This window comes from Anopheles gambiae, chromosome 3 (assembly GCF_943734735.2).
Source record: "Anopheles gambiae chromosome 3, idAnoGambNW_F1_1, whole genome shotgun sequence".
In the NCBI taxonomy this organism is placed as follows: Eukaryota; Metazoa; Arthropoda; class Insecta; order Diptera; family Culicidae; genus Anopheles; species Anopheles gambiae.
In genome coordinates, this window is record NC_064602.1 from 26091468 (window position 1) to 26110503 (window position 19036).

The window sequence follows — 19036 nt, forward strand, 5'->3', positions numbered from 1 at the left end:
CCGCGTGCGGATCTTTCTGGGGCGGAATTGCCAGAAAAGAAAAAGGCTCCCCCGCCCCCCGCCTCTCAAATCTGGGACGACGTGCGCGCCAGGTACGCACGATTGAGTTACTTTCTCACGCAAAACTGTCCGCCTCATACCGCTGCTTCTTCCCCCGTGCGCCAGCGCCAACATTTATTTTGTTCCCCGTTCCCCCGGTTTGGTCGCTAATTATGTTTGGCGAACATCGAGCAAAACACGCATAAATTAATTAATTAACTCGTCGTACTGCAGGCAAACGCAGGCTGGCAGGCAAAAATAAAAACGAATCACCAGTTTCACCCCACACACACACACACACACACACACACTCGATGACAAACGATCGGTGGTGGATGGTAGCGCGTGATCATTCGTTCGTTAGGAACACACACACACACATTGATCTTTCTTTCCTTAAGCTAATAGCAAAAGGATGGGGGGGTAGAAAGAAAACGGCACGTTTATATTGGGAACAAATATTTCCTCATTATTGATCGCTCCGCTAATGTGCACGTACACCAGAGGGACGCGCCGGAGAATGTAGTACACACCGAGCGCTGCTCGCCGGCTCGTACCAACAACGCTGGGGTGTAGTGTGGCAACAGAGAACGCCACGTAGCCCACTTCCGTCCTGGCTCGGTCCGTCCTCCTCGGTCAGATCGGCACGTAATCAATTTCCACAAATCTATCACGATCGCGACACAGCACCGATTAATCATCTCTCACACGCAAAAGCGCCGTTCCTCGCTTACACCGTCGCGTCAGTTACCCGAGCCCGATCGAAGCCCGACCGGACGCACCATTGATTTACGTGAAAGCATCTCATTTTTTGTTTGTTGCTGCAAGGAATGAGTAGCCTTCTCTTCACATGGGCAGTAAATTAAACGTCATTTTGCGATGGGGGGAAGCAAACATTCCAACTCGGGTGTGGGCACTTGATCCTTGAGCTGAATGGAATGTTGCGACCCAACAAAAAAAAACAGACGACGAACATTGAACACTGTGTCCGCCAACGCTTCTGCACTGCGTTACCCGCATACCCGCGCATCGGCAAGACGAGCCACCTGTGCCCGCCCTGGATGATACATGCAAACCGCACATCATGGCACACCAGCGGACGCCTACGCCCGGACGCCTGCGCACCGTCGCCAAAAATGGTTCGGCAAAAGGGAAGAGAGAGCCACCGGGTTTTGCGTCCCCGGCCCGTAAGGGTGATGAAACTTTTGACCGCGCACCACAGGCGAAACAAAACGCACACCTTAATGAGCGTTAATTGCTGATGAGCTGCCGAGTTTGGGCAGGTTCCGTGGGCGGACTTGTCGTTGATAATGATGTGACTCCCATCCTCGATACTTCTTTTCCATCGGTTGCGTAGGTGTGCATAGAGGGTGAGGGATTTATGTTTGAAAAATTTGCTCCTACATCGGGACTGTATGTCCTCTCTCTCTCTCTCTATCTCGTCAACGAGCGATCGTTTGCCAGATTGAATGGAATGTGCAAGGCAACAAACGCAACCCCGTACGGCAAGAAACGGTTCCACCCGGAGACGACAGCTATCGTCCTGCTTAATTCTTTTCCCTCCCCCAGGGCCTACAGGTGAGTTGGGGAGGCGCAATTTACGACCCTGGGTCTCCCAGGGGGGGGGGGGGTGGAAACGACGACCACAAAGAAAAGCCAACGGGGAGATTAACTTATTAACAAAAATCTCGGTGGCGTGACGTGACGGGGCTGTTGGAGAAAATCGTTTCGGCGCGAGGGCGTTTCGATGGAATTTCATATGTATACATATTCATGCCAGGGCGAGCGACGACATCTTCGGAAATTATTTCACAACCACCTTCCTTCCTTTGCCCTCCTCCCCCTCCCTCGGTGGCTCATTCGCTCTAGCTGCATGTTACATTTTATGATCATTGTTATTGCACGCGGCAGGGAAGCGAACAGGGCGTCCCGAAAAAATATGCCATTTTAATTAGAAATGCTAATCACACAATTTATGGTCCCCGGGAGAGGACCCCGGGAATGGTGAACGGTCCGCGGCTTTTATTTGCTCAGCGTGCGATTTGTTTTGTTTCTCCCAAAACTCGCCCGACGTTGGGTTGGTGTGGTTTTTTAGGATGGATAATTATATTGTTGTTTTTTTTTTATGCGCTAGTTTCATCCTCTCTTTTTTGCCCTCTCAAGCTCCCGTTCCTGTGGCAAAATACCCGCAAAGAATTATGATAAAGGTACCGTTTTCGCAGGTTCGCAACGGCACGGGCTGGCGATTTGTATAATTTTCACACTCGCCGCAATTTTTGGGGCGTCTTCGTTCTTTCACGCAAATCAGCAAGACATTAAGAGTCAATGCTCCCTGCTTAGGCGCGAAATAAGGCAAGAATTTAGCATAATTTTGCAAACAAAACACTGCTTTGCCGTTCTAGCACGATTTTGCCAATTAGACTCAAATAAATCCTGCTCAGCCTACGCGCGTTCGCTTCCTTTTGCGTTTGAAGCAAACGGATTTTCTTTTGTGTTTGCTTTAATGCTATGAGGAGCGGGGGTCGAGAAGCACCCTCAATGTCCCACATTCATGTCCCCATCCAACCGGACCCATTTGGGAAGGTGCAATTAAGCGTTTCTTTCTGGTATGCGTTTTGCTGCGCAGTGTGTGTATCTGACAGCGGCCCCACTGCACGATTAAGACGTTCGTCTGTGCAATGGCCTGTCATAAAGGAGTCATCATACCATTCTCCATCCCGCCTGCACCGTGCGGGGTGCGCGCCATTTTACGCCGAAGTACCGAAGCAGAATTAATTGCGCCTGCAACCTCGGCGTCGTTTTGCGTTCGCGAAGAGCGCTTATCATCCATTGGCAATTGATTGCCTACCATTAACGCATTAATTGATCCCATTTCAAAATCCCGCTGGCGGTGGTGGTCGTGGTGGTGCTGGAGGTGGAAAAACCTGTCCCCGGACGGGCTAAGCTGTCATGGCTGGCACCAGCCATGCGCTTCACTAATTGCGCAGACTCACACACACACACTCTAATACGCTCTAAAATGATCAACGCCTCAAGAGCCTGACCCGACGTGTAGCGAGCGTAAAAACGATCGCCCTTTCTTCGATTCGCACGATCGCTAAAATGCATTCCTATCTGTGCACTTGCTTTTCTGTGGCATCCCGGGGGGACGACGCTAATGCGCAAGATGATACGTACGTGATGAGGGATTTTCCTTTTTGACGATCATCCGTTTCGGTGCAATTGGCATCGCAGCGCGTAATGATCCGATTCCGATTCGGCTGAAATTAATCTTCAGGCCGGCTGCCGGTACAGAAGAAAATCAAAATCTCCATGTGTGTGTGTTTGTGTGCTTGTAACGGTTGGAGGCAAGCAACAGCACCACCGCCGTATGCTAGCCGGCACAAATTCCGCCTCACATTCCAGGGCGAAAATATTTTAATGATCGCGCACCACATTGCGCGGCCGCCCGCCCGCCCACTCGCGTGAACTTCTCACCAACAAACAAACAAGCAAAAAAGCCAGCCAAGCAATATGTTTACGCAACGAGCAGGCGAGTGTATCGCACACGGAATTCGGTTTCGGTTTCGATTTTCAGACCAGGCCGCAACCCGGCGGCTGGCAAACATCTGTTTGCACCCGCGCACGGGGAATACAATGTTTACACATTTACGCCGGTGTGCCGGTGGTGGTTGCGTGATCATCCGCCGTTGAGATTCACCTGCTACTGGAAGGGTGGAAGGAAAAGGTGGGTGCGAAATTCAATCCCAGCTCGTATTGCACCCTAGTACGTGGGGAATGAAGCTCAAGCTAGCCAATAAACAATTAAATCCCAGGGGCGAGATGGTTCTTGCGAGTTGCTTGTTTTTTGGTTTTTCATTTGCATTACGTTATCTGCGGAAAAGAGATATAAAATTGAATTCTTCTGCTGATGTTCTTAGTAGTGATGGGTAGATACGGCAAAACTCTGAAGTCACGAAAAAATTTCGAGACTTTGAGTCGCACAGAGTCGTCCGGAGTCTTCCAGTGTCGGTAGGAGTCTGAGTTGCTCGAACTTTTCCAAACTCGCCCGGAGTCGGAGTCATCAGGAGTCGCCTAGAATTTCTTGAATTCATCCAGGGACATCCGGAGTCGTCTAGAGTCATTCGGAGACATCCAGAGTCATCCAGAATCGTCCAGAGTCGTCCAGAGTCGTCCAGAGCCATTCGAAGTCATCCAGAGTCATCCGGAATCAGAATCGGCCGGAGGCATTTCAACTCGTTGGTTTATTTTTTTCTTACGCTTTGCGCCTGCACTTCTCGAAACCTCGACTCAGGACGACTCCCGCCGACTACGACCGACTCTGGACGACTCCGGATGACTACGGACGACTCCAACTCCGGGCGGAACTTCTAGTTCCGATTTTGCCGAAGTCAGAATCAGACTAAAAATAGCCAGAGTCAGATCGGAGTCGTAAGTGCGCTCCTGAGAACACACCACTAGTTCTTACACACTTATAGGAATGCTTTCCATTTGTACTGTAGAATCTCACTGTTGCTCAGTGCTCCCAATCACCAAAACAGCATGCAGCTGTGCTGGCTGTGGAGAGAAATTCGAAAGCATTTCGCGCCCCTTTTCTAGCAGCACTTGTCTCGTCCGCTCGACTAACGAAACGGAAACAAAACTGCTACAACAGCACCTCTCTCTCTCTCTCTCTCTCTCAAATACACTCACCTGCCTGCCTGTACCATTTTGGCCCCACACTTTGTGTGTGTATCTCCCCCGTGTCGCCGGACATTCCTCTATCGCGGCAGACAATCAACCGTTACGCAGGGCCGCTAGCACCATTAATCATTGGGCAGATTAAGATAAAAAGTGTTTAGAAAAGCGTTTGCTACTGGATGCTGTACGGTCCCGTACACTTCTTGAAGGGAGTCTTGATGGATACGCAATGCTCCTTGTCGTGTTTTTTCTTTCTTCTGTTTTCCTCTTTCACCTCACCTCTCTTAGTAGAAGGCGTTGGCCAAGTTGATCATCCAGAGCCACCGCACCTTCCGGAGGCTTAATAGCGCAAATAGCGCAAAGGAAAAGGTTACATTCCCTTTCACCGAATCTCTATTTCATCGCGGCCGAAGGCGGTGACGAACGCCAGATCCGTTCCGGTGGGGTCGGTTTGGATGCCCGCGGTGCCAACCCGCGGCAAGGCAATCATCGTCGCCGTCGAGGCGCTCCAAAGCTGGAGCGGAGCGAGGTGAACGGCGGTTCGGCAAACGAATCGAATGTAGTTGGGAGATTAATTTGATTGAAATCCACCTGATAGGAAATTATCGGTTTAGCCGGTGCCGCCGTGGCAAGGCGTGTCACCCGTGCCGTCTGTGCCTTGTAAACCGTCCCGGGAGGCGATTTGTTGGGTTCGTTAACACTGGTGTTGTGGTAGTTGTTTTTTTTTTTCCTCTGTTGTAGTTGCCGTTGTTTGCTGTCGGCTTACAGAGCTACCGGAGTTTACGGATCGATCGAGCATGAGCGCAGTCTTAACGGGTGGAAAACAAAGCGCGCAACGCGCAGCAAACGTAACACCTTCCCGCTGGGATTTGTCTTGCGCGTTGCAGGGCTCGTTTTTGCTGGGAGAAAAATTAGGTCGGACTAGACGAGGAAAAGCAATTTCACACACATACACAAAAAAGGAACGGTGTATACAAAAGAGGGAAAAACAAATGTAAACAAAGCTTTATTTATTTGAGCTTTTCCAAACACGCGATCGTGCCATTGCAGTCCGCCCGAGTAATAAAACCGTACCGTACAAAAAAAAAAACAGCAAGTGATCGTGTACCGTAGGCAAACAGGCACGCTCAATTAAAAGTGCAACGGTGCAGCAAGCAAACACACCAATGACATCGACAAATATTGCACTTTCTCATTTCTCTCTCGCCGCCGCAGCGGCGTAACGTAACGCAAAATTCACTTTCTGCCTGGCCAAATAAGCCACCGTGCGCTCGTCGTGCGCTAGAGCTCGGTGTGCAAGTTTGCTCTATGCGCAAATGGAGAAATTCATACGCGCAAAGGGGGTGGGGATGAAGGTGACAGTTGTAAATAAGCGTGTGGTTGTTGTTTTTTTACATGCATCCCTTCACTCTATCAACCTCCATTTTCTCCCACATTGCCCCCTTCGCGAATCATTCTTGTTGCTTGATGGGGGAGTTTCACACGCGGAGGGAAAGGACGTGTACGGAAAGAAAGTGCACAGCCGGGCTGCCACTGGCTCCCCACAACACCACCACCACAAACAGCAACAACATCGGTCAAACAAACAATTCAACAACGTGTTTTGCTCGTTTCCTGCCTCAGCTGCATCGATCGCTTGTGTGCATCGGCGTGACGTTTGCATTCCGTTCCGGGCGTACCGCGTGTGTGTGTGCACCTTTGGAGCGTTGTGTTTTTATCTTCCTTTTGCCACTTCCACAGCGCTGCTTGGTGCACGGGGAGGAAATATTATTAACATACTCAAGTTCATTACCACCGCAGCAGTGTTGATTGCAGCGGAGTGGCTGGAGAAGATTCAGCAGGCAGAAAAACGGCACAAGAAGAAAATGGCCTCTCGAAGGGTTGTTTGAGGGAAGTGCTGCAAACGCCCCACGTTTTCGTTTCTAATGCCTGCAAGCGGCATCAGTGATGCTTCGGTTGCCGTTGTCTATGTTATTGCATCGGTCATTGGCCATTCCCGCGCAGAATGCAACTCTACGCTGAACTTGCACGCGCCGAACTGACATTTCCGAGCTGACGTGATGTGCGGTGCTACAGGAGTTGAACTAGTTTAGCTCGCTTTATTTGCTCCAAAAAACGATCGATCTCGGAAACTTCGTGCAATGTTATAACGTTGATGTGTAGTTACCTACCTTTTTCAAACCCTTTCTCTGCCCAACCATCACGATTCCACGCCGGCCCAATCAAGGGGAGGCCAGCCAAAGAAACACACACCGTCGTGACTACTGACTACTGGGTGGTGGGTCGTGGTGGTTGGAGAATAATCCGTGAGTTGGCTGTTTTTTCTGCTCTCTCAAGCCAGGCCTCCTGCTCGAATTACAGCCACCCAACCCAAGACTCAAGACTTGGCCCGGTTCTAGCTTTGCAGCGGCCTGGTAGCTTATGGCGTTCCGTGGCGTTCCTACCAGCTGCCACTGCGTTGCTGTCCCTTCACTGTTCTACTGGCGGGCGTGCGGACTAAAACCCTGAGCAAAAGTGAATGTACTCCCCGTAGGTTTGTAATTCAAGAATAGGGCTCCCCCCGAAGTGCTCAAAGTCTCGCAACCGTGTCTCAGGGCAGGGCAGATCGGTGGCTGGGCTTGGGCGCTCGGATGTTGGTCCATTTATTTTCGTTTGTTTTTATTTTGCCCACACTGTCACACTGCTGTTCTCATTAATCTCGTCAGCATATTCATGAGTTTATGTATTTTTCTCTCTCTTTTCGCAGGTGAGTAATGGTGGAGACAGTTGGGTGTTTGGCTGTGGCGCAAAATCGTAAGAACCATTCGTGTGCGCTTATGCAAGGTTGGCTATTTTTTGTTCCTTCGAGAACATTGATGAAATTGGTAAGCAACTCTGATCACACGGGAAATCGTACTTTAAAAACGGTGCAACTACTCAAACAGCGGCAATTGCATCATCACTTAGCAATGCGTTAGGTCGATACTATACTATACCCATGGCGCCCAATCATGTGAGTTATCATCGTCTCCAATGAATGCTTGATGGCACCTTGGTCTGCCTTGCCGCTGCTGCCAGCGTGGACATTAATATTCCACACCTGAAGTTTACCATTGCTGCCTCTTATACACTTCTACACTACAGCGACGGAGGTGTGGTCAATTTTTAAAAATGCTCACGATCTCCAGCCAAAAATTCTTGTGCCACTCGCCCGTGCGTATAAGTAAACTGTTGAAAAGAAAAAAAAAAGCGACGACGTGATACGTTTTGTCTCGTATGTTGGCCAAATTTTAAGGCTCGTTTGTATGTACATGCATCATGCGCTGCCAATGTTTCGAGGTATTTTATGTCTTGTTTTTTTTGCCGGTCGAGGAGGAACCGCACTACTGTGCTGGTGCGGCTGAGCTCAAAGTCATTCCGCAACAAGCTGTAGTGTGTGCTTCACGTGAGAACGATGAAAGGGCGCCGGTACACACACACACGCAGGCACACACCCAGACGAGTAGTCACTATTTAGCATATTTATTGTAGCGCCAGTACTACCGTGTACCCAACAGCGCATACGTTTGAGGGTTGGCTGTTTTTGTTTAGTGTTGTCTCGCGCCACACACACACAGCAGCAGCAGCACCCATCGAACTGTGTCGCGAAGCGGATGAAGCGAAAAAACCCTGACCGTGCAAAAAGAAACCGCCCGGCTGTCCTCATTCCCGGCGACGTACACACGTACGTACGGCCGCGACCGCGACCGAAACGCAAACGGGGACCGCTCCCAGATGTTTGTAACTGTTCCATCGATGATCCGCGCCGGGCGAACGGTCTGGGTGTTACGGTTGAGCTGTCCCTGGAGCGCCTATACTGCGGACACTCATGCAGTGGGGGTGATTAGGGGGAAAAGACGGCAAATACTTCAAAACACCGAACCCATCCGCCCCGTGCTGTGGACAAGTGCGCGTCCGATTGAGCGTGGATAGAAGAGAGAAAAAAATGGCCACGCTAATACACACAGACTCTTTGGCCACACACTTACACACACACACACACAAGCAAGCCGGGGCCTGAGCATCGGAACAGGGTCTATATATTAGCAGGCCGGTTTGGAGGATGCGTGTGCGTGAAAGAGCAAGCGACAGAGCGAAGGGTTTGCCTTTGAAGAGGGCTGCGATGGAGGGTTGCAAGTCTGCCGCAAGGTAGCCAGCGCGCACAACCTCAAACAACAACAACAACAACAACGGCGACGACCACGGCATGGAAAAAGAGAAGGCAACAGCACACACACACACACACATACAACAACAACAACAAAAAACACGAGCAGAAAAATGAAGTGCGCGGGAGCGAATGATCACGCTCTGGAATGCGGCTGGCCTTCAAATGGCGCGTTTTGTTTGGTCGACCCGGACGGGGTCGGGTCGAGCCGGACGGTGCGCCCCGATATCATCGCCTTGAGTCTGTGTATTTGTACGTGCATGTGTGTATGGGTGTACGGGTACTGTTGGTTGAATGTTTTTTTTTTTTGTACTACAATTACCTGCATGCGCTCTCGCCCGCTCTGCTTACGTACGATCAGGCAGGGTGATCGTCACCGGGAAGAAAGAACTTCATTTTCTTTAAAAAAAAAAAACACACACACACACATAGCAGACATGAAAGTATCGACCCCAAAACATGGGACCTCTTGATTGGCCTGTATGAATGCATCTACCCAGGCTGGCAAAATTTTATTTCATTTTGTAACCTCCTTCATCTTTCGATCACAACAGCAGGTTCGTCGCTTAAAACCTGGCACTTCGAATCTTTCGTGTTTTTATTACACTAGAAGATGTATTTACCCCCTTTTCGGTTTTTTGACTTTCCGTTCTGAAACATTAAGCAATGAATGTTTTGGAAATCCTTCCCTAATCCCTACACGGTTCACGCACGCTCCGGAATCTGGCATCTGGAAGGACGGCGATGCGCTCGAAAGCCGTACGCTGACGGGTGGTGGTACGTCAAAAGCTGCCTCCATGCTTATTATGGCTTGTATATTTAAAGATCTTTCAACCGTCCGTTTTGACGATACATACACATACAGACACACACCGTTGCCGTACATTGGCTAGGAGCGGGCCTTTTCACATTCCTTCCTTTGAACGATCTTCGGGAATGGAATGCGTCGGACGTCGTCAGTCGACAGCAATGATGATGATCGCGATGATGATGATGATGATGATGCTACGTTTAATGTTTTGCTTCGCTTGTAGTGGAACGGTTTCAAGCACGGCGAGCGATGTGTCTTTGGTGTGTGTGCCAGTGCCGAGGTACGTTGAGTTTTTGATAGCATTAATGTGAAGTGCTGCTGAGAATGGATGCGTGTCCTTGTGCTGCGAGCGACGAGTTAAGCGACGTGGAATTTCACAAATTCCATGACGATGTAGGCAAAATGGGTTGATGAGAAAGTAAGCATTCCTTTTGAACGATGAATTAAACCTTCAAAGTTCTGTTCAAAGTTCAAAGCTTGCGCATTAAACCGAAATAATTTACAAGCTGTCCAAGCATTCGTTCACTGTCGATCAGAAACCTCCCCGCGAACTAAAGATGATACAACCACCGATCACTTCAGGGTTCTGGAATTCGCCACTTTCTGCTCAAGGCCATAAACGTGCCACTCGTGCTCGAAAGCAGAGGAACCAAAAAACGAAAAAACGCGAAGAAAACATCAGCACGAGCATCATCAAAAAGAGGTGATGCTTCACGGGACGCGCATTTTTTGTGGTGCTGCTGCTGCTGCTGCTGCCTGTTGTGCCTGGATGGGCAAAAGCGATCGCGACCGAAGGGAGAAAGAGCATAAGGGCACGAGAAGCAAATGTGGCCTGGAGTGCCTGGAGGAGCGGAAAGGGGGCCTGTTTCGTTTGCCTTCTTTTTTGCATCCCGCTTTCCCAATCGGTTACCGAAACAATCTCGTTCAAACCGTTCTGTACACACCTGGACACCACCGCCAGTGCAGTGTTTCAGCTCCTCCTAACGATGAGCTCCCAACGTCTTCCCCCTCCCCTTTATTTAGAAGGGAACACGGGGCGGCTGTGGCGGAACGGCTGAGCGGAGGAACGTCTCGAATTCTTCGCTCTTCCACTTCACAATTCTACCATTTATCATTCCCGGGTGGAGTGGAGTTTGCCCGCAGGCGAGCCAAACGGTGTACCCTCTGCCTCCCATGGCCGCTCCCGTACCGTATCCCCTAGTGGGCTAGATTTAATATTCAAGGATGCTTGTCTTTCTTTCGCCTTTTTCAAAACCCTTTAGTTTTGTCTGAGTGAATATTTTCGTTTCACTACCTTGTTCCTGCCCTGAGTACCGCCGCACCTCGTAGGAGGCTCGGGAGTGCTTTAGCCCTAATCGTACACCCGGCAAACCGCCAAACAGCCGTCCGTTGGATTCTGGGAGCTTTAATTATTGCTTCTGGTGTTTTCATCCTTCTTCATCGCTCGTTCCATGTGTCCGGTGGATTATATCGACGCGACGCTGCAGAAATTACTGTCATTGAGCTTCGAGTGGATTGAATTTCTAACGATTCCCTTCTCCTCCCTCCCTTTTGGGGGTTTCCCCCATAGCATCCGATCAAAACCCCCACGGTGGGACACACGGAGAATTAGACGTTTGTGGAAGAAAATTTATGTATATCCCTTCGGCCGTATTTATTGCTCGGTTGCCCGAACCCGGGAAGCCGTTCACAAAACCACATCATTACACCTCTCATACCCCGGGAGAATGGGAAGGGGAAACGGTGGGGGAGAAAATGCGCAAGCTTAACAACACCAGTACACACAACAGGCAACAACACAAAAAGGGCCCCCCTCTCGCAGCGGGAACACACGAGCGACGGGCGAAAGCCGCAGGTTAAGGGCGTACCCTTTTTGGAATCCTCTTCAAACAAGAGGGCACACACCTGGCACATCATCGCAGCAGCAGCAGCGTGAAGACCATCAACAGCATCACTACCACCACCATCATCATCATCAGCGTCTTCGTCGTTTAGGATTGTTTGTTCTGTTTTTCCTGTGCATCGAATCTCGAAGGGATGATGAAATGAGAATGATTGGAAAATGCGCAACAGGCGTCTCTCGAGCCTATCGAGAAAAAACCCGGGCAAGAGTTGCTCGACAAAGCGAAGCATCTGGAAGAAGCTCTATCATTCAAGCTCGTTTTTTTACTCGCTCTCTGCTGCTGCTGCTTAAACCACTCCGGAATGTGGCCAGCCTGGCAACGAGCCTGGCCAGCTTGGGGTTTAAAAATTAGATATGAATCTTAAAAGCCACAGCAGCAACAGTACACGCACAAAAAAAGCGCTCTGCACAGACAAGACGGTGAAGTTTGTTGCTGGGCTGGGTTGTTATTTATATTCGTTCAATATTCAGTGCAGCTCGAAGCTTTGATTTATGAACCTTTTTGTTCCCACCCTGCGGTGCGTATGCTTTTCCCCCGTGTACTATGGAATGTTTGTATGTTAACACGGAAGTAATAGCATCCACTAGCAAGCAGCACGACAATGACCTTGCACTGATTGATCGCAGCCTGCTTATGGGGGTTATCTGTGTGTGGAGCTGAAAGAGAGTTAATATGAATGATTGAAATGAAGACCCCGTCAAGATTGGCGTTTTGTTGAATAGACGTCATCAACGGTAATGGCGAATGCCGTACACTCTGACCCATCCTGCCTTCCCGTGTAAATACTGCCCCACGCCGCATCGCAAGACAAATTAAAAACAAAACCAAAGCACCTAATGATTGTTTAATTTGGTGTGGAAGGAATTTCTTTCGCCTGGCCACGATCGCCGCTGGAGATGGAATCGTGAAAACGGAACACCAAACCAGAAATTAAGTCAATAGCTTAAGTTACGTGCGTCATCCACCCGGCTAATGAGCGATGGATGGAGGGTTTTAGGAATGTTTTGCCGACCAGCACCGACTAGCACGAAGTGCTCACCAATGTCTAGACACCAACGTTTTCAGTGCAATCAGGGAAGAGTTTGAATTGAAAGAGGCAAAACAGATCAATATTAAACAAACTATTTCCGTTAAACGAAAGCGCAAAACAATAATTGTACAGCGACGGAACTTAGCTGCTGAGAGCTTATTGCGTAAATGGGTGCATACCCTATCGGGAAGCGTACCCCTTTTCTCGTACGATGAGATAATGAAAAGCCCATACAAAAGAATCCATAATCCAGCAGGCCTCACGTGGTACCTACCATCCATGGTTGGGAATTCTTCTACACAATCTCCAGACGCTGAGCAAAGATGTGTAAAAGAGCAAAAAAAAGGCATTCCATCTCCATGGGCGTAATCATAACTCCTACGCGTAACGATGCACCCTTGGCAAAGCTGCTGCTTCCCCGCCTCCCCGGGGTTGGAATGTGTAGCCGCAAACCCTTACGGGGATGTGGATTGTATCATTTTGAATTACCTTCCTTCTTTTTGTTCCGCTCCTCAACAGCACACAGGCATAACCTTTTATTCTTGTGCAGCAATTAGAAGGAGAAGAGAGCGAGCCAACAAAAAAAAAAACAACAACCACCACCAAACCAGTGTTGGTTGTAAATTAAGTGCATCCAATACAGGGAAGGGAAGCAAATAAAATAAAAACGCTCACAAAACCCACCCGGTGTGCTAAATAGTGCCTTAGCGGAACGGAATGTAGCACCGTGAATGGCTCTTAGGTGTGTGATAAAGACCCGGGAAGAGAACGTTTGGATTATGTTATCGTTTGTGTGACGTTTCACATGCAACTGCTAACGCAAAACACTCGCAAACCCACCCACCCACACGCATGCACCCCTGGAAGGAGTGTGAAACAATTGAATGTGAATAATGCCAGAACCCTTTAGCGTTGCGCATTGTCTCGCATCGGCATTTTATCCAGCAGCGCTTATAAAGTGTGAGCGCAATAAGCAAACACGTTGCTTCATTCTCCCTCCCCGTCCCATGTTGCCCCCCGGGGGATGGGATGCATATTTGCACGTACACACCAGACACCAACCAGGCTGATGGGTGCGAGAGCAAATGCTCTTCTGCAGCAAGGGGGAGAGGGGGATGCCTTTTTTGCAGCGCAGAATAAAAGCCAGTAGCATGTGGATGCACATGATAAAGTACAGCAAAACAGCATCACCTTGAGAGCGAGAAAGAGAGAGAGAGAGAGAGAGAGAGAGAGAGAGAGAGAGAGAGGGTCACTTGTGTGTCTCAAACCGTAAAAATAAAATGCGGTAAAAAACACACAGTGATGGGGAGGGAAGCAGCGGGAAGGAGGCCCGTCTCTTCCCTGTCCACGGGAGCGGGTTGTAGCGCGCACGTGTAATTACATTTGGCTACTGGAATTTGAAAATTATATTGTCTGTCCGGCCGTGTGTTTTGTGTAGCAACCGGCAGCAGCAGCAACATCGTTGCCATCGCGGTGCAGCAGGTCAGCACGGAAGCTGAATACAAGAAGGCGGGAAAAAGAAACACACACACACACGTGATCTCCGACTGAAAAGAAGCAGAAGGGGATGATAAAAAGAAAACCTCCAAAAAAACGCACATTATCAATGCTTCTGCTCGTCTTCCCTCGTCTTAAGAGAAGAGTTGGTCTGTCTTGCCTTAAGTCTCCATCACAAAAAAAGAACAGTGCGTTTGCGTGTGCTTATAATCACTCCCTTGGAGACGCAAGATGGTGAAGAAGCAAAATACAATCAGAACGCACACACGCACCCGATTTTCGATTTTCTCCCTCGCGGTTTGGGGCTTGGCTTGGTCATCGCAGTTTTGCTCCGCGGCAGCGACCGTATAACAGGTTGTTATTAGCATTAAGTCAATCGGCCTGAATGTGGCCGAACCCCCCCTTTTCGATTGCGTCCAACACCACCTCCCGGTTCGGTCCAAAAGGGACCAGCCCTATGTGGCCAGCGATCGTCGTCGACATCTTTCGGTGCTACCGCGCTACACACACACCAAAAAAAGCGAAGAACCGAGCGAACGCGCGCGCGCCCGCGCTCACGGGCGATTCATTTTTCTCTTTATCACCTTCGGGCGGTCTTGCGGGGTACCAAAGACGGTCCCCCCCCCCCCCCCCCCCGTCCTCCCAAAAAAAAAAGCGTTTCACCAAAACGTACGAAAACAAAACCCATCCCCATCCGAAATCAACCACCGACTATCGATCAGGCGGGGACGGAATGGGAAGCGGGATAACCTCGGGAGGGCCAACCTGGACCGAACCTCGCGATGCGCCCAAGCGGTGGTAAAATCGGTTCAAAGATGGCACGGCGAAGAAGCGCGCCGTGCTTGTGTGTTGAATGTTCTTTTCTCCTGTCAGCCTGCCAGCAGCAGCAGCAGCAGCATCAGGTTTTTCGTTCCGTTTCGTAACGAAGCGAATCTCGTCTTGTACGGGCACCCAGCCGGGCATCAAGCGGCAAAGAAATTCGGCACGGCCCGAGGCGCTGTTGGGCGAGGCAGGCGGCTTGGAGAAGAGGGTCTAAGGCCAAGCATGCGGAGAGCTGGTTTTTCTGGTTTCGATCTTCGTTCGGGTCTGCCGTCGGAAAGTTCTTGAGGCATTGCGAGAGCGCGCGCGCAGCGTTGTTTTGGCGATTCTGGAACCATCTTTGCCACCGGAATGCCAACAGCGTGCCATGTGTTTTCGTCGCTTTGTGGAGATGCGTTTGAGTGATCGCACTGCTGTACTTCGAAGATGCCCAAAAGGAACTATTTCCATTGTATGTAAGACTTTGTGCAATGGTAGATGTATTTTATGAATATTTTATTTATTACACCGAAAACAGTCCAAATTTCGGAAGAAAATTCAGTAGTTTTTCAAACGTAGATACATTTCTGAATAACGATAATCTTCCCCTTAATTCAATGTCTTTTCTCCTCGACGACATCGAGATCGGATGTTGACTATGGTGCCAAAACTTTGCTACAACAGCAACAACGAAACAGCTCGAAGGAATGAAAAACACATAAACCCGATTTAGCTCACATTATCCTCCAGGTGAGGGACGGAGGGAGGCTAGGGAGCGCTCCAACGGGGAAACACGGAATCGCCCAAGACAGGAAGCCGTTTGGACGCAAAGGCGTTAAGCGCTTCGCCCGCTTCCTTGGACTCGTGCGCGCGTATTACGCGAAACCCCGCAACAAACGAACGATTTGTACGGCGGCTTAAGCGAGGAGCCCCAGCCCGAGACAGAATTATTTATTTTTATTGCTGAAGCGATACAACATGCATACAGTTTTTGTGGGTTTGTTTTTTTTTTGCTTTTGCTGACCTCCCTTCTCACTGAAGCGCGTCACAGAGTTTTTGGCGCGGTTTGGAAACGAAAGCCAAGCCAAATCGTGTGTCGGGAACTCCAACCCGTGGCCCGCTTCGTCGCTTGGTGTTTCTTTGGTTCAGTTTTTTATTTCACCCCCGATTCTGAGCGTACCTCTGCCAGGGTGTTTTGTGTGCTCTCCGTCTGTATATGTGTTTTTCGTGTACCGCTTCTGCTTCTCTTTTCTCCTCCGTCTCGTCGTTTGCACGATCAAACACCTCGCGCGTACGCGATGCTGTCCCGGTTCGTGCTAAAACCCTGCTAAGGCTTTCTACGAGCTTGCTGGGGGCCGCCCCGGCTCGGATCGGGGTAGCCCATTACTACCAGCTCGCGAGCTCACCCCTCGGGCATCGAGCGCCCAGCCGAAGAATGTTTCTTCGCCGTGCGTTAAAATCGCGCTCGCGAGCCTCGTTGCGCGGCGCAGAAAGCGAACTTCACCCAGTCTAGCGCGGAAGGGAAACGGCCGTCGATCCACCCAACACAACTCTGCCGCGGGAGGCGTGAGGCAGGACGATCATGATCATGACGCTCAAAATGACGATGGTGGCAGTGCCGGTGATGGTGGAGCGAAAAAAAAAAGAGAAACGTCTGAACAAAACGGAACGAAACGGATCCACATTCCATCACCGGTTTTATAACCCGAAGGGATAAAATAAGTATATACACGACGGCGACGCGATGCTGCTGCTGCTGCTGCTGCTGCTGCCGTTGATGATGATCGTGATGATCGTGGTGGAATCGTGGTCGAATGCGGCTATGCGGGGAGAGACGTTTGGGACGTTGTTATGTTGTTGGATCCGCGCGCCAAAGGTTCGGATGGAATGAATACGTGCGGGTTTCGTATTTTCGGACCCCGTTTGGATCACACACACACGCACATACACAGGAGGGGTTTTTCGGAGTCCCCATTTAAATGGTGATGATGCTCGCTGCTGTGAGCTGGAATAGAACTGGTGACGGTGATCTGCAGGATCATCCACACGGCACAAGCTCCGGGTCGCTTTCGTTTGGAGGGGAATGGGACCGCTTTCAACCGTCAGCCAGCAGCTGGCTCTCACATTGTTGTCGTACGCTACGCTAATGCCGGTGCTGCGTGATTTGTGAAGCTTTCCCGAACTTTCAATACAGCGAACGCAACAAACATCCCAGGCATCGCCATTCACACGGGGCTGCAGTGGAGCGGTTGCGAAGGATTGCTAGCTTTAATGGGGCTTTAACGATCCGTTTGCCTGTTTGCTGTTCCAACTCATTTCGAGCCTGAAATATCTTTCTCCCTTTCCCCTCCAGTCGCTATCTCTGTACTAAAACTCAAAGATTCTAGCTGCCCAGGGATAAAGATCATTTTAAGGAACGAACAGCCAACACCATTTAAAGCCATCTATCTAACGCTAAGCGGATGTCCTGCCCATAACCGGCAGCGTGCGGGTCCGAGGGAAACCGTCAAGCCTGTCAAGACACGAACGCCGCCGCCGCCTGACGAAGGTTTTCCCTAATGACACCCTTCCGTTCACGGCCACGACGACTGCCTAAGACGTCTAAGACACGCAAGCCTTCATAGCAATCAATTTCAATGCACATACAATGTTGCTGCACCGTGTACCATACGACATGCAACGTCCCCGCCGTTGCGTGAAACTTTGTTGCATTTCGAAAGCATTGGAAATCAAAGAAAAGGAGAAAAAACCGATTACCAACGAGCCAACGATTTTCAGCATCCTGTTTGCTGGTCCAGCAAGGAAACTGTTCAAACTAAACCGTCTAATGGGGAGCGTTTCCCCCAAATTTAGTCCCGATACTAATGTCTGCCCTTTTCTGTTCTTCCCTTCCAGGAAATATTTCGTAAAGGTTACTGCAGATGGTAACGATGCAGCATGCGAGCTTTTTGTACCGTCAGCGCACCCTTAGAGGTTTGCGCACCACCCTCCCGACCTCTGCCTCCGGGTACCAGATTTCTAGCTTTAAAGTAAGTATTAAACCCACTACACGGTAAGATAGTTGCTAGGAAGTGTTTTTGAGAAGCAAATGATGATCGTTCGATTGTGAAGAGTTGGCTACATTCCATTCGTTCTACAGGTATGCGAAAAAAAAATCAACAATCAACAAAAGCCTCGTTGACCTTCGCCGAGGTCTCAAGCAAGATTGAGTCGCCTTATTTCCGTCCCTCGCTCCTCCATTAGAGTGCCAAGCATCGGTGAATGTTTCCGATGCTGTCGTTGATGTCTTTGCTGGTTATGCTGAAACCCCGCATCCACACGATCGGCTTGTGTGTGTGTGTGTGTGTGTTCTCAGGTCGGAAATTCGATCAGTTTCGTTTACACACGGCGATGCTACGACGTGTGGAATGCGGTCGATTGTAGGAATCTATTTTTGGAAGCCTTTTTTATTTACAGAACACGCACCATAAACGGGCGGCTGGTAATAATCCGATTAGATTTCATGTGGCCGACAACGCTTTGTTCTTAATTTCCGTAATTCCAATACCACCATCTGCGCGGTGCTGTGACCTTGGCAGCCTCTCTAGGGCCAAACCGCGCACGACGGACGATTGGCGCCGCACAGACGCATTTGGTTCGATCGTCGAAACAACCCGATCCTACCGTAATTTTGGAAATTCCTTTCGCGTGGTCGTAAAACCCCGATCAACCCCGACCCGGAGAGCACCGCCGTCGGTGACCTTTAATTTCGGACACACCGTCACAACCAGAACAAAAAATAAACCACACACCGGAAGGTCCCCGGCAGCTTGTTGAGATACTGAAATTAAAGAAAACCTTTTTCTTTGTTGTTGCTTGTTTCTCTTTTGACAAACCGACCGACGGGGGTGACCCCCGGGATAATGTTCCCGTGTTTGGGTTTTGGTTTTTTCCTCTCTCCTTCCTCAGCTCAGTATCTGGTTGTTTTCCCTCATTTCTGGGCTAATGATGGGGTCACTGTGGTCCCTTTCCGGCCCAGCCGGCGTATGATACAGCTCAAAAACCAGCTCAAATGTATGTGCCCCGACCCGGGGTGCGTGGTGACGTTTGTG

The 19036-nt window shown here is 49.9% G+C and overlaps 1 protein-coding gene across 2 annotated transcripts in view; it reads left to right on the forward strand.

Annotated features, from left to right (window-relative positions):
• The window catches only part of LOC1280082 (protein expanded), a 47818-nt gene that overhangs the window by 13840 nt on the left and 14942 nt on the right, over nt 1-19036 (forward strand). The window contains exons 2-3 of one of the 2 annotated variants that reach the window (XM_061662346.1): nt 7466-7583; nt 17841-17974. In XM_061662346.1, the coding sequence (XP_061518330.1) occupies nt 17883-17974 (92 nt within the window). In that variant the 5' untranslated portion in view covers nt 7466-7583; nt 17841-17882. The remainder of the gene's footprint in view (nt 1-7465; nt 7584-17840; nt 17975-19036) is intronic. The other variant, XM_061662345.1, reaches the window with a different exon arrangement.